The following is a 25,219-nucleotide window of genomic DNA, read 5'->3' as shown; positions in this document are numbered from 1 at the left end:
TGTGTTTTGTGTTCATTCTACCCCTTGATTCCATCCAGAGGCTGCACTGAAAACAAAGGAGGCCACATTGAATGACTGATCTGTAACCATCGAGGTTTACGTGCCTGGTGACGGACTCGCTAACAGAGCACATCTCCGTTGTTAGCTGATGCATAGCACCAAGTGGTGTGCTAGGGGAAGCCGAGAGCATGTTCCCTTCTACCTCTGATTTCAGACTTCTTCCCAGAGGCAGCCATGGTTTCTTGTGCATTGTTTCAGAGCTGTTAGTATGTAGGTACACAATTGCTGGTAGATGTACCTGCCCTTTGCATTCAAACAGGAGCATACGTAGCATAGAGCGTAGGAGGTGTACTATGTACACCTTGTCTTTCTACCAAGTGGTCTGTTTTTTTGGTGTCTGTTCCACGTCAGAACGTGGGAAAGTGCCCTTGCCTTTTACAGCTGTGTAATATTCCTTCACACAGGCACGCCTCTTGGTGTGATGGATTGTGCCAGGTTTTTGTTACCATACACAGAGCCTAAGTCCCAGTCATCCTTGCCATCAACACCGTTGGGTGTATGGACAAGTTTATCTGTAGGCAGAGTTCCCAGGGGAGGAATGAGTGGATCCAAGAGTTTGTACAGGTTGTCTCCAAGGACAAATGGAGGATGGCAAGCAACAAAGACGTGTACCCACTGCCAAGGTCACGGCCAAGCACATGTGCCCTCTTGCGTCTGGTCAGCCTCCTTCCAGAAGCCTCTTAGCTACTCCATGGTGCCGTCCGTTACTTCCTTTATTCTTTCCAGTTAAAACCACAAACTTGAGGGGAGGCAGTGATTTGAATTTCCTTTCAGATGTTTCACCTCTGCCCTGGATCTCTGTCCCCCTCTTTCTTAGGATGTTGACACCTCTCTCTAGATGCTCCTCAAATGCTCCCCCCTTTTTGCCTTTTTGGCTTTCTCCAATAAATTTCCCCTTTCATGAAAAACATGCGCGGGCTCAGGGCCAGCACTGTGGTGTGGCGGGTAAAGCTGCCACCCGCAGTACCGGTATCCCATATGGGCGCCGGTTAGAGTCCTGGCTGCTCCTCTTCCAATCCAGCTCTCTGCTATGGCCTAAGAAAGCAGTAGAAGATGGCCCAAGTCCTTGGACCCCTGCACCTGCGTGGGAGACCCAGAAGAAGTTCCTGGACCCTGGCTTCAGATCGGCGCAGCTCCAGCTGTTGTGGCCAACTGGGGAGTGAACCAGCGGATGGAAGAGCTCTCTCTCTCTGCCTGTCCTCTCTCTGTGTAACTCTTTCAAGTCAAATAAATAAATAAATCTTAAAAAAAAAAATGCGTGGACTCCATGGCTCAGTGTGTTTACCCCTGTCTCCCTCCTGTGACAGCATCCAGGGAGGGCCATGCTGGCTGTGGTCATCACTTGTTCATTTCCTCTGCTTTGTCCTTTGCTGGGGCCATGGGGAACGACCTCTTGTAAAGTCCTGAGGCTGCTTCTTGGTCCTTGTCTTCCTGGCCCCTTCCAGAGGTCCTGAGTGCTGTAGCAAGAAGACTGGACAGGCCTGGGCTCTGGTGGCTCTCCTTGTTGACACTGGTGATCGATAGCTCCTACCCACTGCTTACTGTGAGTCCAGCAGTTAATGTGTCGCCTGTCTTGGGCTGTGCTGACACACAAACCCAGAGGTGTATAATGCCTCACTCAGCATCAGTATTGATTTCTTGCTTTTCTAAGATCCAGAACAGGGGGCTTCCTCTAGGCAGGGATGGGGGAACCAGACTCCTTCCACTTTGTAGCTCCAGCATCTTCAATACCTGGCTCTGTGTTCGTCTGCATCAGACTGACAGAAGGGAAAAGCAAGAGACTTAACGTGGGCGGTTTTCACGGGCCAGCAGTGGGAGTTGCACACTGCTGAGGTGTCACGGCTGCGGCCATCCCATTGGCTGCCACCCTGGGGCATGGCCTTGCCCAACCAGAAGGGAGGCTGCAATGTGTAGGGTGGTTCTGGGCCCAGCAGGAGGCTGACAGTGTCCAGTTCACAAGGTGGGCGGAGTGGTCATACCTGCCGGTCAGGCTGCCTGGCTCTAACCTCAGGTGTTGTCAGCATGGGGCTTGATGACCAGAAAGAGTTGCTTCATCTCTCTGGGCCTCTGTTTTCCCGACTTTGATTTGAGGGCTTCGACCACGCAGAGGAACCTGCAGCCCTAGTGTTTTCTGAGCTGATTTAAATCAGAGCCTGTCTGTGCACATCAGGTGTGATGGGCCAGCTCTGGTGGCTTCAGATCCCACTGCTGGGAGCTAAGAGGGTAGAACTATGCCCGGGACACGGCAAGCACTTTATTTGCAGAATAAACAAATGGGTCACCCCTCATAGTAGCCTTTCTAGGGGCAGCAATGAGCTTAGGGAAGTTAGCTGACTTCTTCAGGTCACACTGGTAGCAGGTGACAAGGGTGAGAAGTTCTAAGACAGCCTGGCTCCTCTCTCACCAAATCTGATGAAAACCAGGCGGAGCTGGGAGATTAGACCGTGTGGAAGCAGCGTGTAAGGCAGCAGGTGTCAGTGGGACTCCCGTCGTGTTCTTTGCTGTCTTCCTGGTGAACTTCGGGAAAAGACTGGGGGAAGCAGCAAAACCAAAAGCGGTGTGGGGCCTCGCGATGGGGCTCAGCAGCACCCTGGTGTGTGAAGACAGGCTGTGGGTGGCGGTGACAATAAGGAGGACTTCGTGTGGCCCTGCCTGTCCCCTCCTCTGAACGGCACCGCAGCCCCGTGCCCCACCTCTGTTGTTCTGATTTTCTCTCTGGAGTGGAGCCGAATGTGACAGCGTACAGTGGAAATCAGAATTTGACCAGTGTACAGTCACGTGACGAATTTTATGAAAGTGAAAGTTCTTTCTTCGGTGGCTATGCTTGAAAAATAGTCTGCACTTCCCAGTTCTCTCCCAAGTGGGCCCCATCCAAGGGGGGACCTCTGGTGGCCTCACTCCTCTGGCTGTGCAGAGTGGACAGGCATGGGAGACAGCCGTCCCCTCTGTGAACAGCCCTGCGTTCTACCAGACCAGGGCTGGGGGACCCATTTTCTGCCAAGGGACATGTGGCTATCTGTATCATCATTCACCACGCAAAATTATCGAATTAAAAAGTAGCCTGCTCTCGATGGATTGAATTTCGGGATCCACCTGTTGTTACCTCGGCAGGGCCAGACAAGATGATTTCGTGGGGCTTATGCAGCCCCCAGGCCGGCTGTGCCCCACCCCTGTGCTGGACAGAAGCCCAGGTCAGCAATGTGATGGAAGGGCCAGTAAACAACTCAGCTTGGCGTGTGAACAGCCTTAAATCATCCTTGTGGGGGCGTCTCAGGAAAGCAGACCAGAGCCGCTCCACAAGCTCGGGTGGTGTAACTTGCTTTAAGTTGTTAACGCATTGCAAGCACTCCCACCCTCGTTCTGGGTGAAACGTGCGCTTTCTGCAGAAATGTCCCAGGTGACGGCCTGCGCCTTCGCCTGGGATGATGAACGCAGCCTCCAGGAAAAATGAAGTTTCGCCGACTTTCTGAGTCCAAAGATTGACGGAGGGCAAGTCGGCTGTGGCCCTTGTCTCTGGGTGTGCCTGCTCGGCTGGCTGGCTGCCCTGGAGCAGACCACGTGGCACTAGGGGAAGGCTTCTGCTGGTGTTGCCGCATGGTCCAGGGCGGGGCTGAGCTGGGACAGGTACATGCAGGCTCCTGCTATACCGTGTATGCATCCAAACAGATGCCTGTCTTCTGCTGCAGACCTGGAGGCGGGAACAGCAGGCTACTGTTTGACTAGCAGGTCCTGGGCCTTCACAGAGGATGGACGGGTGGGGAGAGGAACCCCTGCTGAGTCTGAAGGTCTCGGGCCTCTCCTGGATTGCTGTGCAGCTGGCCAGCCGCAGTTCAGGGGTGCAGGCCAGGGGAGAGCAGCGGGGAGGGGCAAGTCGGTGGAGAAGGGCTGTGCTCACTGGCACCTGCACCTGCCCTGCCGACAGAGCTCGCTGGAGTTAGGCCTGCACACATCTCCAAGAGACGCAAACACTCAGCCTCTCTCTGTCACTTTGCTAATCTGCCCACCGCTGCCTTTCCCGTATCCTCAGACCATGCATCCCAAAGCACCCAGATTCCCGACTGGAAGAAGGTAGAGGGAGAGGAAGCTGAGAAATGGGAGGATGGGGCCCCAAGGCCTCACAGGGCTCCCAGTGGCCTTGCTAGCTCTTTGGAATCAGCGTCCCTCAGACGAGCTTTGTGGGCAAAGCTTTGTTCTCCTCCTGACTCCACTGCTTGTTAACAGGCGAGTGGGGCGAGTGACTTAACCTCATTCACAGAGTAGGAGCTGGCCGGGCCGCGTGCAGATCACTCAGCACCACATCTGGCCTGAGGCACACTCCTTGGTTACTAGAATTGTTACGACTTTTCATTATTTGAGATAGGCCCAAGAAGAACATTAAGATTTTTAAAATTATTTTCTTTGCAAGGCAGGATTACAGAGAGAGAGACAGAGAGAGAGACAGAGACAGAGAGACCTTCCATCCACTGGTTCATTCTCAAAATGGTCATGATAGTTTGTGCTGGGCCAGGCTGAAGCCAGGAGCCAGGAACTGCATCTGGTCTCCCATGTGGGTGTGAGGTCCCAGGTACTTGGACCATCTTCTGCTGCTTTCCTGGGCGTGTTTGCAGGGAGCTGGATCATAGGTGGAGCAGGTGGGATTTGATTCGGTGGTGGAATCTCAAGTGGTTGGGTCCCTGCCAGCCCCCTGGCAGACTTGGATTGAGTTCCTATTCCTGGCTTCAGCCCTGCTCAGCCTGGCCATTGTGGGCATTTGGGGAGTGGACCAGCAGATGGGAACTAGCTCTGCCTCTCTCTCTCTCTCTCAAATTAAAAAAAAAAAAAAAAACAAAAAACAAAAAAAAAACTTTAAAAAGCTGCAAGAAACTGTTTGCAGTGACACTAGAACAAGTGCAAGCAAGCGCCTGCATGCAGGAATTTCCTGCTGGCTGGGGACTGACCAGACCGGTTCTGTACAAGTGGAACACCGTGCCCAGCTGCACGCGAGGCCTGCAGGCAGACAGCCAGCAGGCTTCCGAGAATTGCAGCTGCCCTTGTGACCAGGTGTCAGAAACCCAGACCAGGCCGCAGGGTGTCGGTGCAGGGAAGCAGAGCTGGATCGCCCGCGGCAGGGAGCCAGGCAGGGCGCTGGCCTCTGATCCCTGCTGAGAGATGGACACTTGCTCTAGACTGGCCTGGCAGCTGCTGGCAGTCTTCCCTGGCGCTTCAGCCTGCAGCTAAATCCTTCCTGGGTAAGATTTTCTTTTTGGCAGAATGTAGAAGACATTCTCCAGGTGGTGAGCGGTGCTTGGGGTGGTGTTGCACGAGCAGCACCCCAGTGTAGCAGCCTGCCCCACAGGGAACGAACGCCTCCCAGCCTTTCTGGCCTCTGCTTCTCTGGGGAGCCTGGGACTCTGGGGCAGGTGTGTCCCGCTGGCCCCTTCCCACACCGGGTAAACTCAGATTCCACCTTGCCCTGCCCTGGTCACTGGGGACTGGAAACAGGCCAGATGTCCATCTTTGGAAACTAGTAACATAAATTACGCAACGTCCAAACAATGAACTGCTAGGCAGCCGGTTGAAAGAATGAGCTATTTCTCTGTAAACGGGTTAGGAGCCACCCCCAAGATTCACAAGGGGGCTTCCAGGAGTTCATGGACAACGAAATGAAAAGAGAAGTTGACTTTGGTGCAACACATTTAGAAATCCTTCACCAGTTTTGGCAGGGGGGTGGCGAGCAAGCAACCTTTTGGCAAAATAAAATGAAATAAGGTAAAACGAGTGTTGTGTGTAGAAACACACTTTCATTCATAGGTTACCTCTGAAAGAACGTGGGGAATTGGTGACAGTGGTTGTGTGTGGGAGCAGAACCAAGTTGTAGGGGAAGAGAAAGACTCTTACTGTTCAAGTCTTACTTTGTGCTTTATGTATTTGTGTATGTGAATGTACAGTCTTCCATGCTGGTGAGGTATAATGTAATTCTGTCGTCTTCCCCAGGGCAGGGTATAGCTCAGTGATGTAACATTTGCATCACCTCTCAAAGTTCTTCCAGTCACCTGTAGCCAACCCCTACCCCTGGCAATCACTGATTTACCTTCTATCACTTTTGCCTTTAGGATATTTTTAAGATAAATTCAAAGTCTCTTAGGATTTAGCAATTAATAATTCTGTTGCCTTAAAACAAATTCCTCAAGTATAAAGAAAGAAAGCCTCTATAAAGAAGAATTGGATTCGAAGTGTGAAATCACTAGAAGAGGAGCTGGCAAAGCTGCCTTCTCCATTTTGTTTGATTTTTCTTCATTTTGTTTTATTTTTCCTGTATATGCTTTTTTGGGGGCCTAGCACTGAGCAGGCCTAGAGAATTTGGTTTCATCTAGAATGTCCTGAAAAGATCTACCCTAATCTTAGATCATTGAGGTTAAAAAATAAATAAATAAAGGAAGAAAGTCCTATTCATCCCACAAATGTTGGATACCTCTTGTGCATCTAGCTTCAAGAACTCGCTGGCTACATGGATTTCACACGTGTGGCCTTGGAATGAATTGGTGGCCTTTGGCACCTGGTCTAGTTCTGTTTCATGTGTTTTTAGAAAAGCTAAATTAAAAAGGTCTTGGAAGAGCATGCACCTTGTGATTCAGCAAGGACCCATTTCCCTAGGTGGCCTCTTCTGTTTGAATTTGTGACACTGTCCATTGTGATAAGTACAGCAGATGAACGTAGAGAATTTGCAGTGGACGTCATAATGAAGCTTCTGTAGGCAGAAAAAGAGAAGGGGAAAGAGAAGAGGTTCTTCATGTGTGAGGTCTTTGGGACATCATAACAGCGAGACTGGCCCTGGATCAGAAGTGTGGCTCTGTTATTATTATTATTTATTTATTTTTTTGGGACAGGCAGAGTGGACAGTGAGAGAGAGAGACAGAGAGAAAGGTCTTCCTTTGCCATTGGTTCACCCTCCAATGGCCGCTGAGGCTGGCGTGCTGCAGCCGGCACACCGCGCTGATCCGAAGGCAGGAGCCAGGTGCTTCTCCTGGTCTCCCATGGGGTGCAGGGCCCAAGCACTTGGGCCATCCTCCACTGCATTCCCTGGCCACAGCAGAGAGCTGGCCTGGAAGAGGGGCAACCGGGACAGAATCCGGCGCCCCGACCGGGACTAGAACCCGGTGTGCTGGCGCCACAGGCGGAGGATTAGCCTATTGAGCCGCAGCACTGGCCGTGGCTCTGTTATTAATGACCAATAATCCCATGGTATCGTTTTGATATTTAAAAAGGTGCCTTGGAGCCAGTGTTGTGGCTAAGGGGTTAAGCCACCACTTCAAACACCAGAATCCCCTATCAGAGCAGCATTTGCATTCCGGCTGCTCCGCTTCTGATCCAGCTCCCTGCTCATGTGCCTGGGAAAGCAGTGGCTGATAACCCCAGTCCATGGGCTCCTGCTACCCTTGGGGGAGAGCTGGATGGAATGCCAGGCTCCTGACTTCAGCCTGGCCAAGCCCTGCCTGCTGTTGCGGTCATTTGTAGAGTGGACCCGTGGATGGGAGATTTCTTTCTCTGTCTCTTCCTCTCTCTAACTCTGCCTTTTAAATAAATAAATAAACCTTACAAAAATAAATAAAAAGGCATTTGCTGCCATATCTGAGCTGACAACATGCTAAACAATCTACCTTATGGGAAAATGTAATTCGGGGTGACTCCTTCCCTGTCTGATGTATCACTGGAGACCAGCTAGCTGTGAGGGCAAAGCGGAAGGCGGCTGGCTGAGGATTCGGCGGCTGCGTTTTGTTCTCGTCCTCCTCTTCCTTCCTCGACAGCAGCTCTTAGTGTAGGACAAGCTGCTTCTGCACAGCAGGAATATGATGTTTGAAAGGAAAGTGCCCGGACCCATAGTCCCTCTCCCTCTCAGCAGTAACCCTCTGCTGTTTCTCCTCTCCCCAACCCCTCCCCCATGAAACAGTGCATTTTGGAATCAGTTTTCTCCATTCAGCATCTTTGGTCCCTCGACTTAGGTTCTTACCTCCCTGAATTTGTGGCGTAATCATCTTAAGCTGACAGCCTGGCCCTGGTGCTGTCACTGTCCCGTGCCGGTAATGGACATATTAGTTGATACATGTTAACAACTACCCTTATTCCCTGTGGGTAATGGACATGTTAGTTGATACATGTTAACAACTACCCTTGTTGATAACTTCTTTCATGATGACTGAACACCTTGTATAATAACTCTCCTCACTGACTTAACAACTTCCATGCCAACACCTTCTGCAACAGCTGTGGTTGTGTATGTGTCTTCCTTAATGACTACCCTTGTTGAGATAGCATCTACCATAATGGCCTTCCTTGTGAACTTAACTCTGTCCATAATAACCAGCTTTGATGTAACAGGTGCCGTTGTGGCCATCCCTGCTGGCACGCCGCCTCCTGGGCCTGCCCATCTCCTCTAGGTGAGCACAGTGTGTGCCTGCCTGGCCCAGAAGATCTCATGGATGGCACCACCTTCCTTTGCCGACCTCCTCACCCTCAGCTCGTTGATTTGCCTGAGGACTCATGTGATTGACCTGGCCCATATTCGTTGCAGGGGCATCATTTGAAAATTCCTTCCTCATCTCAGGCTGTGTGGGTTGCTTTCCTCCCACCCCCACATTAGGATTTCTGGACACAACAATGGAAAGGTGGTGGCCCTGGTTCCTAAAGCAGGAGGTGTAAACTGGAGGATGTATTCCTGGGTGGCTGTCCTGGCCCCTGGGATGGGGACACCCCATGTGTCCATTCCCGGCTATGTCCCCCTGAGTGACTAAGACACTGAGCCTCTGCAGTTGACAAACAGACCTAAGGCCCCCAAAGGGTGTTTCAGCCCCCTGCACACCCTGCCACTTGCATCCTTCAGCCTCACTGGGTGTTCTGACCAGTGGGGCCTATCTGATCTTGGACTGTGAACCTCCACAACTGTGGTCCAAAATAAACCTCCTTCCTTTGCAAATAACCTTGTCTCAGGTTGTAGGGACAGAAAGCTGCCTAATACACGCCCCAGCACCTTCCAGCATATAGACATCCAAGTTCTACAGTGAGTAGAGGGTTTTAGATATCCTTGTTGATGTCCCACTTCTGAAAAGGCTGTCTCCATTTATGTAACAGCAGCCCAGCTCAGAAGAGGAGGCTCAGCATCCCGAATCATACTTGGCACTTGTCCAAAAGAACTTCTCTCCATGAGCAGCTCTGTAGATCTTAGAAAAGCTTCCCTGTCTTCCCTGAACCCTGTCTGGCTGTGAGTCCTGTGTCAATTTCCCACTGCTGCACACATAGAGGTTTCCAGCATCACCCATTTCTTAGCTCACGGTCCATTGGTCAGATGAGTATGCACCATGTGGGTGGGCTCCCTGCTCAGGGTCTCTCACAGGCTCACATGAACGTGTTGGCCATGTTCTGATCTGCAGCTGGTGGCCCTCTAAGCACAGCAGTTGTGGCAGCATCAGTCCCTCGGGATGCAGGTTGGAGGGCCATATTTCCTCCTGGGCTTCCACTACGGCCATGCTCAGCTCCCAGAGGCCACTGGCATCCCTTGCCATGTGGCATCTCCATCACACTGGATCCCTTTCTCTTTCTCTTTCTTTCTTTCCTTTTTTTTTTTTTTTAAGATTTATTTATTTATTTGAAAGTCAGAGAGAGAAGGAGAGGCAGAGAAAGAGAGAGAGAAAGGTCTTCCATCTGCTGGTTCACTCCCCAGTTGGCTTCAATGGCTAGAGCTGAGCTGATCTGAAGCCAGGAGCTTCTGGGTCTCCCACGTGGGTGCAGGGGCCCAAAGACTTGGGCCATCTTCTACTGCTTTCCGAGGCCATAGCAGAGAGCTGGATTGGAAGTGGAGCATCCAGGACTCGAACCGGTGCCTATATGGGATGCCAACACTGCAGGCAGCGGCTTTACCTGCTATGTCACAGTGCCGGCCTCCCCTTTTACTTTCTCCAGGAAAAGCCCAAGTCTCATGATGAATTCGGCTGATGAGGCCACACTCACCCAGAAAGTCAGCTGTGCCTCGGAGCATCAGCTGTCAGGCGAGGGACAGTGTTTAGTATTCTGCGTCCCTCCCACACGAGGGAGGGTCTGCCAGGGAAGTTCTGCCCTCCAGGGTGTGGTGGCTTTGGGGGCTTTGTCCTCTATAAGGCTTGATGATAGTGACCTTTAGTAGTCGGGACCTGCCATGTGCCCAGCCTACTTTGCAAAGATGGTCTCATTCAAATACCCGAAAAAGCCCTGCACGGGTGGCCAAATGTTACAGAGGGGAAACCTGCGGTCCACAGCAGTGTCTTGTCCAAAGTGGCCCAGCCAGGCGTGGGCCCAGCCAGGGACTGGAATAACTGGCAAAAGGAGGTGGGGAGTGTGACACATCCGCTGAGTGACAGAGGCCCCAGAACCTTATCTCCTTCCCCTCCTCCCTCGTGAGAAGGTTTCCTAAGCTGCGAGCTGAACGAAACCAAAAGTGGATGTTTTGGTCATGAAGCATCTCCCTGTCACTGCCCCCCACCCCGTCTCGAGCATTTGCCTTTGATGGATGACGAATGAAGTAGGCAGGGGTTGATAGAACCTTCTGGAAAAGCCCATTTTAGATGGAGCTTGTTAAGACGGAGTGTAACCAGCTCAGGATTGTGTTCAGAGAAGTGAGAAAGGGGTTTTCTTGTTTTGTTAATTTTTCTAATTGCTGAAGAATGCAGACCCATCAGAACATTGCTCACAGGCCAGCCCCCAGCTTGATATCTTGTGCAGTCTGGGAAGGTCTCTGAGTTCAGGTAACTAACAGTGCAAGACACGTGGCCAGGTGGTCACTTACCTGGGAAATGCTCCCAGTTGTTTTGCAAAAATTTTGCCATCCTTTGAGTTTTCTAGTTATTAACATAGTTGGTTTTTGGGTTTTTTGTTTTTAAAGGTTTATTTATTTAAAAGGCAAAGTTACAGAGATAGGAGAGGAGAAAGAGACAGAGAGGCTCTGTCTGTAATAGCCAGAGCTGAGCCAGGCTGAAGCCAGGAGATGCTTCTGGGTGTCCCACATGGGTGCAGGAGCCCAGGCACTTGGGCCATCTTCTACTGCTTTCCTAGGCCTTTAGCAGGGAGCTGGATTAGAAGTGGAGCAGCTGGGAACCTAAACGGCACCTGCTGGGTAGGACATGCTTCCCCCCAGGCTTCTCCTCTCAGGGACAGCCCCATGAGCCTCCCCGTCCCCCCGAACTCACTCCCTGCACCGAGAGCTCAGATCACCAGGAAAGATCGCTTCATCAGAAGCCAGCAGGTTTTCCTCCTCTGTCTTCAGAGTTGTACAGGAATCAGTTCAGTGTGGCAGGAGCTGTGAGGCTCTGAGAACCTAGAAGCCTGAGGGCAGAGACCCCTGATTTGTGGAGGGAGGAGACCCTGCACCGGCACAGAGAGGGCTCAGAAGGGCCTGGGGTATGCCCGGAGGATGGGGGCAGAGTTGAGCTTCTCAGTTAGTGGAGAAAGCTTCAAGTGGTCGTGGTTTAGATCTTTTTCCAAAGTGGATAGTTGACACAGAACTATCCAAACCCTCTGCTGCTCTCTTTCCTTGTAGGTTCAAAGACATGTGACACATGAGAAATGATTTTTCTGCATCTTTTTATTGAGCGCACAGCTTGATAATGTAGTCCCTAACAACAGGGACATAGTCTGAGAACTGCGTTGCTGGGTGATGTTGTCTCTGGGCAAACATCATAGACTGTGCTTTCACAAACTAGGATGGCTGCGACATTGCTGATGATGTCCCGTAATCGCATGGGACCAGCATTGTATATGCGATCTTTCATTCACCACAACATTGTTATGCAGCTTATGACTCTGTGTGTGTATATGTGGTGTATTGTGTGTGTGGTGTGTGCATGGTATTGGGTAAGTATGTATGTGTGTGTGTGTGGTATGTGTGTAGTGTATGTGGTATGTGCATGGTATTGGGTATGTATTGTGTGTGTAATAGTGTGTGTATGTGTTGTGTGTGTGTAATAGTGTGTGTATGTATTGTGTGTGTGTAATAGTGTGTGTATGTGTTGTGTGTGTGTAATAGTGTGTGTATGTGTTGTGTGTGTGTACTGTGTGTTTTCTGTAACCATCACCCAGGTCAAGATTTGGAACTTTCCAGTGCTGCAAAAGTTTTTTTCTCTCTCTTTTTTTAAAGATTTATCTATTTGAAAGGCAGAGTTACAGAGAGAGGTAGAGCCAGAGAGAGAGAGTGAGAGAGACAAGTCTTCCATCTGCTGATTTACTCCCTAAATGGCCACAACAGCCAGAGCTGAGCTGGTCCATAGCCAGGAGCTTCTTCCAGGTCTCCTACGCAGGTGCAGGGGCTCAAGGACTTGGGCCATCTTCTACTGCTTTCCGAGGCCACAGCAGAGAGCTGGATCACAAGTGGAGCAGCCAGGACTTGAACCAGCGCTCATATGGGATGCCAGCGCTGCAGGCCGGGGCTTTAATCCACTGCACCACAGCGCCAGCCCCAGAAGTCTTTCTCTTGACCATTCCCAGCCTACCCCTGCCTCCCAGAGGTTCCCTCTGCTGATTTATGCAAGCATGGATTCAACTTCTGGAATTTTATGCAGATGGACTCATACTACGTGGACTTAACCATCCCCCTGCTGGCTTTTTATCAGAAGTTCTTGAACAACTGGTTAAGAAGGACTCTGGGACTCTGTGGCGAGGGGAGCATTAAAGAAGCCGGAAACTGCGTAACTGCTAACCTTGGAGCAGGGATGAAGGGGGCTGTGGAGCGTCTGCGTGAGTCCCAGGCGCGGGGACAGATGGGCTGTTCAGTGCACCCCCGCAGTCCTCCCCCACTCCTCGTGATCCTCGGTGACTGTGGTTGTCATGGCTCACGCGTCAAGGGTGGACAAAGCACATCTTTTAACATTTCACCAACTGTTGCTGGATTTAAGGTGGCCCTGTGCGTGCTAGCATATCGTCATGAGTCACTTGCAGTGCTCATACACGGAGTTAGGTTTGTTCAGTCTGCAGTTCCCGTGTCCGGCGTCTGTGGTCATGGGGCTTTCTTACCTCTGCGGCCGTCTTGGAAGCCATTTTTCCACCTGGTGTGGTCTGACTCTGCCAGGAGTTACAAGTCCAAGTCCACATTCTGGGGTGGCCAGGAGCTTTAAAACGGCCATGGTCCCAACCAAGTTCACCCATGGCCGTATCTGTGTGCTGCAGAGTGTGAACCGGTGGCTGGGGAGGTGGGGGTCTCTAACATTCGTCCCTAACGTGGCTTGGGGTTTTGACTGAGCAAGGGGCAGTTACAACAGGAGGGTGTGAGTGGCTCCATGCAGATCCTTCACTGCTTTGGAAAAGTGACTGAGACCACAAACGCTGCAGACAAGTGGCCGCAGGCACTCCTTTGGGAGGATGGTTCTGTTAGTCTAAAGGGCTTGCCTTGTTGCATACAATCTTCCTTCCTCACGAGTTTGGAACTTGAGTGTGGATGCACCCACAGCCTCTTGTCTCGGTTAAACTCTTCCAACAAGGTGGGCTGAGCGTGGGAGCGTGGAGGTCCTTTAGATTTGCCATCAGAACTTGTTTTTTCACTGTCTGCTATGATTGCTCTGAGAGATCTGAAAATAGCCAGCATTTTAAGAGCGCTGAGGGTCTCTGGATGGGACTCTGAAAGTCGGACTGGCCTTGCTCATCTTTGTATGTTGGCAGTCGGCCTGGCTGGCAGCTTTAGCAGAATTACCTTGAGTGAGGTGGCGGGCAGCCTTCATGAGCTTTTCCACACCAGGCTGTGTCTGGGTTTTGCACTGTGCACGTCCTTGTCCGGTTCCTTTGAGCCATTTCTGCTGCCCTGACCGCCCACTGCAGTGCTGTGTCCAGCCCCACCCCGAGTGGGAGGTCCCACAAGATCACTCCTCAGGCCCTGTATGCAGAAGTAAGGTCAATGCCCAGTCCTTCCTGGGTGTGCACTGCACATTGCAGTGTTTTGTCTGGAGGCTGAAAAAGTGGCCCTTCCCTTTGGAGAGCTGTGGGGCTGCAGGTGTGGGATAGCTTCCGCTGGGAAGTGCTCCTGCTGTGGGTGTTGGGGAATAGATGGTCACCTCCCTTGCATCCTCCCCTTCCTGCAGACCTCAGTGGTAGCCCCAAGCTTCCCTGGCTTGGCCCAGCTGCCATACTGCACCCCATCCCCTCCTGTACTTCTGAGGTGGGCAATGAAAGATTTGCCATGTTGATGTCCCAGTAGGCTGTCTTGCTCCAACCCAGCCTGGGAATCAGGCTGCTGGAGTGGGAGCCAGATGATTGGCAGGTCTTGTTGGATCCGGGCTGACTTCCAATTGGATGAACGGGTGGCTTCCCAGCTAAGGCACCTAGAAGGACAGGCGGGGGACTGTCACCCTTGGGTCCATGTTGGCCCTCGAGTCTCACTGGAGAGGTGATGCTTTGCTGCCGAGACCCAGCACCAGGCTTTTGTCCCCTGTGCTTTGTTCTGGAATCCTTCCTGCTTTGCTTTTGCAACCAACTCAGCCCCCTTAGCCATTGCACCACCACCCCTCAGGCAGACCTCACGAAACTGTGGCACCATCAGCCACTGAACAATTCCTACTTCCCTTCCTAGAACCTTATACTTGGACACTGCCCAAAAACATGCAGAACAACAGCCATGGCCCCAACACTTCCCATCTGAAGTTTAAGTTCAAACCACGCTCCCATGTGATTGTGAGATGGAGAGGTTTGCCTTGACGCCACATGCCCTCTGGGCCACTCTGAGCAAACATCTTGCCTTTCTGATGTCCTGGGGAGCCAGCAGCGTGGCGATATTTCACTCAGTCTTATTGGACTGCGTTGGTGAGAACAGACCGTGCTGGCTGTGTGTGGGGTCCCAGGGGCAGGATTTGCTCGGTGGAATGGTCATTTCCTGGGCCCCGGGGCTCCAGTCCTGCATCTCAGGCTAATTCACCTGCCTGGGCCCTCTCTGTGTGGTGGTGTTGGGACCTAGCAGTGCGGGTCAGGTGCAGGCGTGCAGGGCACATCGCAAGCACTCGTGCAGTGTCCGTTGTTGTCCAGTCAGGCCTGGGATCTGGACTCCAAAGACTGCCCCTGCCATGGAGACAAACTAGGCTCTGACACTGGTGTTTCAGTTGTTTCTTTCATGACTGGAGGTGAACTATTTCCACATAGGCAGGGCTGTGTCTTCCTTTCACTGGTGAGACTTACACCTTAGTTTATGGTCTCTAAGAGATGTGGCCCTGGGGCCAGCGCTGTGGTGCAGTAGGTTAAAGCCCTGGCCTGCAGCACTGGCATCCAATATGGGTGCCAGTTTGAGACCCGGCTGCTCCACTTCCAATCCAGCTCTCTGCTATGGCCTGGGAAAGCAGTAGAAGATGGCCCAAGCCTTTGGGCCCCTGCACCTGTGTGGGAGACCTAGAAGAAGCTCCTGGCTCCTGGCTTCAGATCGGCACAGCTCCGGCCATTACAGCCAACTGGGGAAAGAACCATCGGATGGAAGACCTTTATCTCTCTATATATATGCCTCTCCTTCTCTGTGTAACTCTGACTTTCAAATAAATAAATAAATCTTTAAAAAAAAAAAAAAAAGAAAAGAAAAGAAGAAGAGATGTGGCCCAGGTCCCTTACAGATGGATGTACGCTGTGTAAACCAGGTATCCCCGGCCTGAAGACTCCCAGGTTTGGGGATGGGACAGCGCCCCCTCCCCCCAGCAGGCCCTGTGACCTCGGCCCCCGGGTGGGGCATTTCACGTGAGAGGAGCAGCACTGCTGCATCTTCCGCGGGGTGTCAGGACCAGGCTTGGCAGCGTCCCTGAAGCCCCCGAGGGAGTTGGAAAGGTTGAGGGGAGGTGGGGCCAGAATGCCCCTGCTGCCTCCTGAGCCCAGCGGACTTGGGGAAGTGAGGTCACCTCACCGGGCCTCCCTGGGGTGCTGGAGTCACATGAGTCAGCAGGTGTAGAAACATGAGTCAGCAAGTGTAGAAGGGCCTTGGTAGTGAGCGAACGGGGCAGGGCCAGGGCTGGGGCGAGGCAGGTAAGGGCGCAGACCTGAAGGAGGCCTGTGATCCCTTGCACAGCCCCCGTGTGGCGGGAGCAGGGGTGGGGGGTGGGGGGTGGGGCGGTGCCTCCTTACAGCCGGCCCTGCAGGTGCCTTACCTGCCTTGCTTGCTTTCCCCACTCCCCATCCAACCAGCTGGGACTCAGGGCTTTCGACTCAGAGCCATGCTGGTGCTAGACCTCCGTCAGTGGTGCCCATCACGGGTACTCGTAGCTGTGATGTGCTGTCATTAACCGTGTCAGCAGTAATAACAGCTACTAGTAACTGCCTGGCGCCATTCTCAGTGTTTTATAGGGTGTCACTCATTTAGGCCTGACAAGCATCCGTTGTTACCCCAGCACGCAATTGAGGACAATGAAGCATGGAGGAGCTAAGGAGTTGGCCCCAGGAGGCACAGCTGGTGGGTAGTAGAACCAGGAATAGACCTTAGCCAGCCTGATTCTGTTTTCTCCTTCTCCTCCTTCCCCTCCTCCTCTTCCTCTTCCCTCCTCCTCCTCTTCCCTCCTCCTCCTCTTCCCTCCTCCTCCTCTTCCCCCTCCTCCTCTTCCCCCCTCCTCTTCTTCCCCCTCCCCCTCCCTCCTCCTTCTTCCTCTCTTTCTTTCTTTCTTTCTGTCTTTCTGTCTTTCTGTCTTTCTTTCTGTCTTTCTTTTTTCGTTTGAGAGAGACAGAACTGTCATCCACTAATGGCAGCAACAGCCAGGGCTGGGCCAGGCTGAAACCAGGAGCCCAGAACCCAGTCCAGGTTTCCTATGTGGGGAAGCAGGGAGCCACCAACTTGAGCCATCAGGGCTGCTTCCCTGGGTCTGCATTAGCAGGAACCTGGGATCAGGAGCCACAGCTGGGACTCTAACCCAAGCACTCCAATATAAGATGTGGCATCCCCACCAGCACCTTAACCACTGGGCCAGACACCAGCCCTGACAGCCTGGTTCTAGAATCTGCACGCTAAACTGTCATATGAAGCTGTTAACGTGTGCTGGTCTCCATGAGTAGAGCCCACTGTCTGTGGCCAGCAACCAAGTCCTTGTCCACTTCTCCAGCCCCTTCCTTCCCCACCCCCACCAGACTCCGTGAAGTGGCTCCAAAGCAGCCCTAGTCTTCACACTCCTGTGTCTGCACCTGCCGTCCCCACCACCCATCCTGCCTGACGCCCATCTCACTGTTCTCAGCTCACAAACTCCTAATCATTCTTCAATACCCATTTTAAGTTGTGCCTCCTCTGTGAAGCCTTCCTTAACCGCCATGCCCTGCGGGTTGCTGGCTTCCCCACACCTTGCCCGAATCTTCAGAGTACCTTGAACTTCCTGGGTACCCTCAAGTTGCTGACTGTTGGGTGAGATGTGGTAGCAGACAGACTGGCAAGTATACATCCATCTTAGGAGAATTCAGCCATTGCTCTCTGCAAGGCACAAAGGTGGGGAGAAGTCATTTACAAGGAATAGGTCTCCCCCCTCCTCGGGGTGAGTCGCTGCCACTTCCGGCAGGTTCTCGTGCTATGAGCATCCCTGCTCCGAGCGAGCGCCCACCACGACTTCAGGAAATGCCTCTTGCAAAGCTGGCTCCCGCGGGCAAGTCACGAGTTCAGCTGTGCTCATGCCGAGGGACAGGGATCCACTCTGCAGCCCAGGAATCCCCAGCCTCCGGGCTTGTTGAGACAGGAGGGAGGCCCGTCAGTGATGTGACATCCTCCTGGGGGAGGACAGGACTGTTTTGACCCCACGCGATTTGCCCCCGATGCGCTGGCCTTGGACTCTGGCACCCACAGAGGCTGTGACCCACGCGCCTCACTGATTCACCATGTTCTGGGTTTCTGAGTCTGCTGTGCCTCCTTCCACCCCAGGCGCTCTTCCGGGGCTGCCTGCCGCTTAGTGGGTGCCTGCTGGGAGCAGCTTGGTTCATCCCACGGAGCGGAGGGAGTGAATGAGATGCGAGCCCCACCCCACCCCAAAACCACACCTAGAATGGAGACAACTGGTTCTGATGCATCTAAAAATTTTTAATTTACACTTGCCAGTCTCTTACATGGAAATTGACCTATCCAGGGTGGGGGTTGGGGGTGGGGAACCATCTCCCTGGTGTCCATCTCCCAGGATCCTCTTTCTTGGCATTTGTTTCCTTTGCTGTAATGCAGACTTGCGCAGAAGTAGGCCAGTAGGGAGAAGTTGCAGGGACCGTGTCCTGTGCTGCGGTGATTAATGAACGGTGAATAATGAATGGTGATTAAAACCGTTGGAAGTCCCTGCCTGAGAAGCTGCTGGCGGGGCGGAAGCGCGCACAGGCGGCCTAATAAGGCCAGGTCAGGAGGCAGCAGGGCCGTGAGTCATGAGCCCCCAACTGGGTGCTGTGGAGCCTTTGTGAAAGCCCAAAGCTGGGAGCCCACGCGCTGCCACAGCGCATCAGACCTGGAGTTTCTGTCCACAGGGTCATAGATCTTCAGGATTAGGCTGACGAAGCCACAGATGCCTGCCCTTAGAGTCCAAAGACAGCGGTGTTGAAGAAGACACCGCCCGTCACCGTCCGTTTTCTTGAAATTGTAGTGCATTTAGCATGAAGTGCTCAGCTGGGGCAGGCTGGGGCGGAGCCCAGCTGTCATGTTTCCTATTGCAAGGAGTGATTAACGGCGGGGGTGGGGTGTTGGTGGTGGATTCTGCCAGCTGAGTGTTCTACAGCCCTGAGCCTTTGTGATCCAGCGAGCTTACAAGCCACTCCACGCCAGCACTGGGGGTCCCGGGGTCATTTCTGTGGCGGGGTACAGTTACTGTCTTACTCCTGCTCGCCCCCTCCCACTGACTTATCATCGTGCAGGGTTGGGAGCTTTAAAAATGGCAGTCGGGTGAGCCCTACCCTGAGTCACCCCCTTCCTGACTTGGGGCGGTGAGGGGTGGGAGTGGGTGAGGCTGAGCACTGGAGCTTGGCGTTTTCTCAAGACCCTGAGCTGGAGCCAGCTGGGGATTGTTCACGGCCCAGCTCTGTGGTGTGGGTCACTGGAGGAGGGGTAGAGTCCACGCTGGGCAATAGAACGTGCTAGGCTGGTCCCCTCGGAGTCAGTGCGGAGAAGCATGGCGAGGTGGTGAGAGTGCACAGGACTGAGTCCCTGAACCTCCCCCCCCCCCCCCCCACGCACAGGGCTTCCTCTTATTCTCCTGAAGAATGGATCTGCACGAACATCTCTTCTCTCTGACTACAGCCCCTGGCAGCTGCACCTGGAAAATGATCCATTTAGTGTCTGCCACTTCCTTAAAGTAATAATAGTAACGGAACAGTCAGCAACTGATAAGGACTGCTCCAGCCCTAGAGGAGAAGAGCAGCCAGAAGGGGCAGCGAGAATGAGAAAGAAATTGGTGACAGAGCTAAGGCAGGCTGCAGCCCCCAGACTGGATGCGGCTCCCCGTGGTGGGGAAGAGGCCGGCTTGGAGAGCCAGGGGGCGAGCCAGGGGGCGGAGGCTGTGGAGAAGCAGCCACGCCCTCAGAGACAGGGCTCCAAGCATTTCCTGCACAGAAGGTGCTGATGTGACGATTACAGGAAAGCACAAGGGTCCTAATCCCCAGCCCGGACAGTTGGGTTTCTGACTGTGGATCTGGATTCTCTTTTAAGCCGCTGTCTTTAAAAGGCCCTCAGCCTCAGGTCTGTCTCGGAAGGTCCTGCACCACTTGAGGATGAAGGCTTTGAGCACATGAACTTGTGCCTCCGCAGGCGCCTTGCTGTCGAGCCGTTGCTTCCCAGGTTCAGGCATTGCTGCTCCCGCCGCGGCTCACCCGCCCTGGCGGCAGCGCAGCGGCACTGGCGTTCGGAGTGCACTGCAGACGAGGACGTGGTGACTGGTTTTCTACGAAGCTCTTTCGGAATTGGGTCGGCTTCCACGTGGGCACCGGGCGCTGTCGGGTCCGAAGCCGCCGCTGAGAAAGATGGACAGGTTCCTGCTGCCCTGCTGCAGGGAGCCTGCAGCCTGATCGTGGGAGGTGGCTGCAGGCGGACAAAGAGCTGTGTCCTCAGTCGGAGATGAGAGAGGGGTGAACACAGAACAGAGGACTGGGTGACTGGGTGATCTGGCCAGAGGAGGCCGCTCTCAGGAGGTCACTATTGGCCGGACAGGGAAGACAGAAAAGGACCCAGCTCCAGAGAAAAGCGCATTTCCAGGGGCTGGCACTGTGGCTCAGCAGGTTAAAGCCACAGCCTGCAGTGCCTGCATCTTATATAGGTGCCGGTTCGAGTCCCAGCTGCACTGCTTCCAATCTAGCTCTTTGCTAATGTACCTGAGAAAGCAGTGGATGATGGCTCAAGTGCTTGGGCCCCTGCACCCACGTGGGAGAATTTGAAGAAGCTCCTGGCTCCTGGCTTCATCCTGGCCCAGCCCTGGCTTTTGTGGCCATTTTGGGAGTGAACCAACAGATGGAAGATCTTTCTCTCTGTCTCTCCCTGCCCCTCCCCCCAACTCTGCCTTTCAAATAAATAAATAAATTTTTTTAAAGGAATCAAGACCAGCACGTGCAAAGGCCCTGGGGAAGGACCAGTGTTGATTTGTGCAAGAATGAAGGCTGGGGGAGTCCGAGCACAGTGGCTGAGTGGGGGAGGGGTACAAGCAGAGATGAGGGAGATACGTTTGGCTCTCAAAATGAAAACCTAAGCCCTCGACAGAGTCATGAAGTCAGCTGTGCTGGTTCCCAGGTGCTCAGAGAGGCCATTGCCAACAGCGGCTGGGGGTGCTTACAGTACCCGTGGCGCTCCCCACTAACTCAGGTACTGATCCCAGGGTCAAAGCTGGCAGAGCAGGCAGAGTTGTTCTAACCCGTCTCCCTCCTTTCACAAATGAAGGAACAGAGGCTCCAAGAGGCTAAGTTCTCATCTGGGGAAAAAAAAAATCTTAAGTGAAGTCAGAAGGCAAATGAGAAAGAAGGGGAAATATTTGCAGTTCGCAGCCTCAGGTCGGGGGATTAGCTTCCTTACCTTATAAAGCTGCTGGCCAGTGGAGCTGGAACAAAATGTACAAGGGCAGGGAGACTCAAGCCTTGGACAGAAATCCAGGCGTCTGACCACACACACAGCTGCTCTGAGCAATGGGGATCCAGCGCGTCCCGTGGCGGGAGCAGCCAGGCACTGCAGAGACTGAGCTGCAGGGTGCCCTGGGCTCAAAGGGCTGGCGCCAGCTCTGTATGGTTGTCTGGGCACAGGACTGCAGCTTGACTGAGCAGGCCACCAAGGAGCTTTGGGGAGCGATGAAAATGTCTCTCTGTAGCTTGACTGTGGTGGTGGTGCTGGGCAATTGGATATACAGCTTTGTCAGAACTCTTTGGGGCTGGCGCTGTGGCGTAGCGGGTAAAGCTGCCGCCTGCAGTGCCGGCATCCCATATGGGCACCGGTTCAAGTCCTGGTTCTCTGCTATGACCTGGGAAAGCAGTGGAAGATGGCCCAAGTCCTTGGGTCTCTGCACCTGCATGGGAGACCCAGAGGAAGCTCCTGGCTCTTGGCTTCAGATTGGCACAGCTCTGGCCATTGTGGCCATTTGGGGAGTGAACCAGCGGACGGAAGACTCCCCCTCCCCCTTTCAGCCTCTCCTCTGTGTAACTCTGACTTTCAAATGAATAAATAAATCTTTAAAAAAAAGAGAGTTCTTAAAATGGGTTGGTCTTTTTAAATGTATATAAATTATGCCTCAGTAAGGTTAACTTAAAGAATAAATTTTAAAAGGAAACATAGACAAGCTTTTGGTTAACTTGCCATGCATTTGTGCATTCTTTGTGGAGCACCTGCTGTTCCAGGGGCTGTAAGAGGTCCTGACCCATCTGTATCTGTCTGCACCAGAGCACAGTCCCACGGTGGCACCCACTCTGGCCCCGTGCGTCTCTGCAAGCCCTGGGTTCCCTCCCCAGGACCCGCCTGCATATGCCTGTCCTGTCATCTGTCAGGACACCCGCTGTGGAGACCCAGGCTGGCAGGGGCAGGGGCTGGGGCTGCTCAGAAAGAATGCGGCCCTTTCTGTCTGAGAGCACTCGAAAACCTGTAGGGAGAGCGGAGGGGCTGGGAAGGCCGTCGGTTGTTTCTGGACCAGGGCCCCCCTGTGCACACCACTGCCTGGTGACCAACCCTTCTCGCTCACTGGGAGGTGTTGGCCTAGCTGTTTCTGCTGTAGCATTGTTCTGCTGTAACTTTCCAAGCTCATTGACACAATGTTTAACTTCCGCAAACCATTTATTAACCCCTACTTTTTTTTTATGGTTGATTGATTTGAAAATCAGAGTTGTAGAGAGAGGTCTTCCATCCATTGGTTCACTCCCCAAGTAGCCGCAACGGCCAGGGCTGAGCCAGGCCGAACTCCTGAGCCAGGAGCTTCAGCTAAGTCTCCCACGTGGGTGCAGGGGCCCAAGCACTTGGGTCATCTCCTGCTGCTTCCCCAGGCACCTTAGCTGGGACCTGGATTGGAAATGGAGCATCCAGGACACAGACTGGCGCTCATATGGAATGCTGACATAACAGGCAGAGGTTTTACCTGCTATGCCACAGTGCCAGCCCCACCTAGCCCCCACTTCTGTATGAGTAGGTGTGTGGTATCTAAGTGCGCATGTGTGTATGCATGCATGCATGTAGGTAGGTACTGGGCATACATTTCTGCACGTTCACATGTCTCTCTACACATGGTGATTTCCATACATGGACTTTTCTGCTCTTTGAGAAGGGATGTGACGGTTTCTCTGACTGTTGCTGTCTGCGTTGCTATAGCAAAGTGTCTGAGAATGAGTAATTTACAAAGAATAGACATTTCTTGTCCAGGACGCAGTGGGATGCAGGTGACCGGCTCTGGCTTCCCACTGAACAGCAGCGTGACTCTAGTGTGCTATAAGGGAAATGGAACGGCTGTTGCCCAGGTGCGACTGGTTTTTGCTGTGTGTATCTGTTGAAATGTTGCCCTGCACCCCTAAAGTGTGCAGGTATTTCCCGTTAAACCAAAACTTGAAAAATTAAAACAATACAAAGGGGGCTGGTGTTGTGGTGCAGCTGGTTAAGCCACTGCTTGCAACATCAGCGTCCACATAGCAGTGCTGGTTTGAGTCCCATATGCTCTGCTTCCAGTCCAGCTCCCTGCTGATGCGCCTGGGAAAACAGCAGAAGATGGCCCCCAAGTGCTCGGGCCCCTGCCATTCATGTAGGAGACCTGATGGACTTCCTGGCTTCCAGCTTCAGCCTGGCCCAGCCTTGACTGTTGGGAGCATTTTGGGAGTAACCAGTAGATCTGTCTCTCTCTGTCGCCTGCCTGGAGGTGCCACCCTCAGCTCCTCATCCAACCCTACTTACCTCCCAAAGGCCCTGCCTCCCAGTGCCATTAACGCAGGGATTTGGGGGTAAGATGCCCACCCGTGACCTCTCGGAGGACACATCCAGTACTGCACAGGAGGAGGCTCTTTGCTCTGGGCCAGCAGAGTGCTTTTGACGTTAGAAACATGTGAACGACCCACGCGAGAGACAGGTGTTGGGCAGCTTCCTCCTGCATCTCACAGCTGATGAAGTCAGCACACCTGCTTCAGGCCCAGAGGGAGGGGAGAAAGGGCTCAGAGGGGCCTCCCAGGACCCACAAGGTTCACTTCCTGTTCTTGCTACTTTCAGGTGCCTCTGAGATCGCGCTGCGCCCAGGCAGTGGCATCACACTGGTCATCCAGCCGAGGACCCCGGCCCTGCCCGGGAAGCCCTGTTACATCTTGACTTCCAAAAGACGCGACACCACACTGGCCATCAGGTCTGGGGAAAGAGCAGCGTTTACCTTCAGCTGCCAGAACCCGGAGAGCCACTTTGTCATGGAGATCCAGAAGAGTGTGGGTGAGTCCCTGCACCTGCCTGCCCCTCCTCCCGCGCCAAGCCAAGGAAATGGAATTAAAAGATGAACGTATTTGGGGATAGAAAACGATTTTTGAAATCCGTGCGGAGTTTTTTCATCCTGGGCACTTTCTGTGAGCCTTGGGAAGACCCCTCCTACCCTGAGACCGCGCCCTGATGTGGGCGGTCCCGCTGATTCCCAGTTGGTCGTTTGATTTCGGCTTCAGAGGAGAACCCCGCAGAGAGGGGAGCTTGCTGTGGGTGGCTCCGCCCAGGAGAGGGACCCAGGTGCCCCAGCTGCAGGGCCAGCGCCAGAGACACCTGGGAGCCGTAGATCCTCAGGTGTGGGCGGCCGCGCCCCTGTGCTAGAAACACCTGGCGGATGTAGACCGAAAGTCCAGGGCGTGGGAAGACAAAAGAACCGGAAGGTTGTGGAGATAAACCGGAATTAAGACTGAATCGGGCCCGGGGAAAGCAGCCACTTGGGAGCCCGATGCGAGGCTGCTGGTCATGTGTCCTGACCACGTGACTCCGCGGGGTTGGGGGTGACTGCGTAGCCCCTTAGAGCTGCATGGCCCCTTAGGTTTCTGGTTGGTACAGTGCAGGTCCTCGTACCAAACAACAGAGTTGTTCCAGACAGAACAGAATAATGAATTGAAGATAAATGACATCTAAGAATTCAGCAGCCTCTAAACATTTCGCAGTTTTATTATTTATAACTTGAGTTTGGGGTAGGAGATTGATGATGGAGATAATAATCACGCATTTATTTATATTTTCTCAGTCATTTTTAATTGGGACTATTTTAACCATTTTAGTGCCAAAGTAGGAATTCATAGATACATTAACAACGGGAGCACAGTTTCTGGTCCGATCAAAGCAGTACTTTAGAAAGGAGGGGGTCATGGCCGGCGCCGCGGCTCACTAGGCTAATCCTCCACCTAGCGGCACCGGCACACCGGGTTCTAGTCCCGGTCGGGGCACCGGGCTCCTGCCATCGGATCAGCGCGGTGCACTGGCCGCAGCGCGGCGGCTGCGGCGGCCATTGGAGGTGAACCAACGGCAAAGGAAGACCTTTCTCTCTGTCTCTCTCTCTCACTATCCACTCTGCCTGTCAAAAAAAAAAAAAAAAAAAAAAAAAAAGAAAGGAGGGGGTCATAAGGATAGGGAAAAATTAAAATATTAAAAAGCTATTTTAAAACTACATGTGGGGCCAGTGCTGTGGTGTAGCAAGTAAAGTCACCGCCTGCAGTGCGGGCATCCCATATGAGCGTCGGTTCAAGTCCCACTGCTCCACTTCTGATCCAGCTCTCTACTGTGGCCTGGGAAAGCAGTAGAAGATGGCCCAAG

At 53.1% G+C, this 25,219-nt stretch overlaps 1 protein-coding gene across 1 annotated transcript in view; it reads left to right on the top strand.

Annotated features, from left to right (window-relative positions):
* The window catches only part of CDCP1 (CUB domain containing protein 1), a 50,230-nt gene that overhangs the window by 5,690 nt on the left and 19,321 nt on the right, over positions 1-25,219 (top strand). The window contains exon 2 of the mRNA XM_051851680.3: positions 23,663-23,872. Within this exon, the coding sequence (XP_051707640.1) occupies positions 23,663-23,872 (210 nt within the window). The remainder of the gene's footprint in view (positions 1-23,662; positions 23,873-25,219) is intronic.

This window comes from Oryctolagus cuniculus, chromosome 10 (assembly GCF_051225735.1).
Source record: "Oryctolagus cuniculus isolate XC-2025 breed Fujian yellow rabbit chromosome 10, ASM5122573v1, whole genome shotgun sequence".
Taxonomy (NCBI): Eukaryota; Metazoa; Chordata; class Mammalia; order Lagomorpha; family Leporidae; genus Oryctolagus; species Oryctolagus cuniculus.
This window is presented reverse-complemented; position numbering and strand designations above follow the sequence as displayed.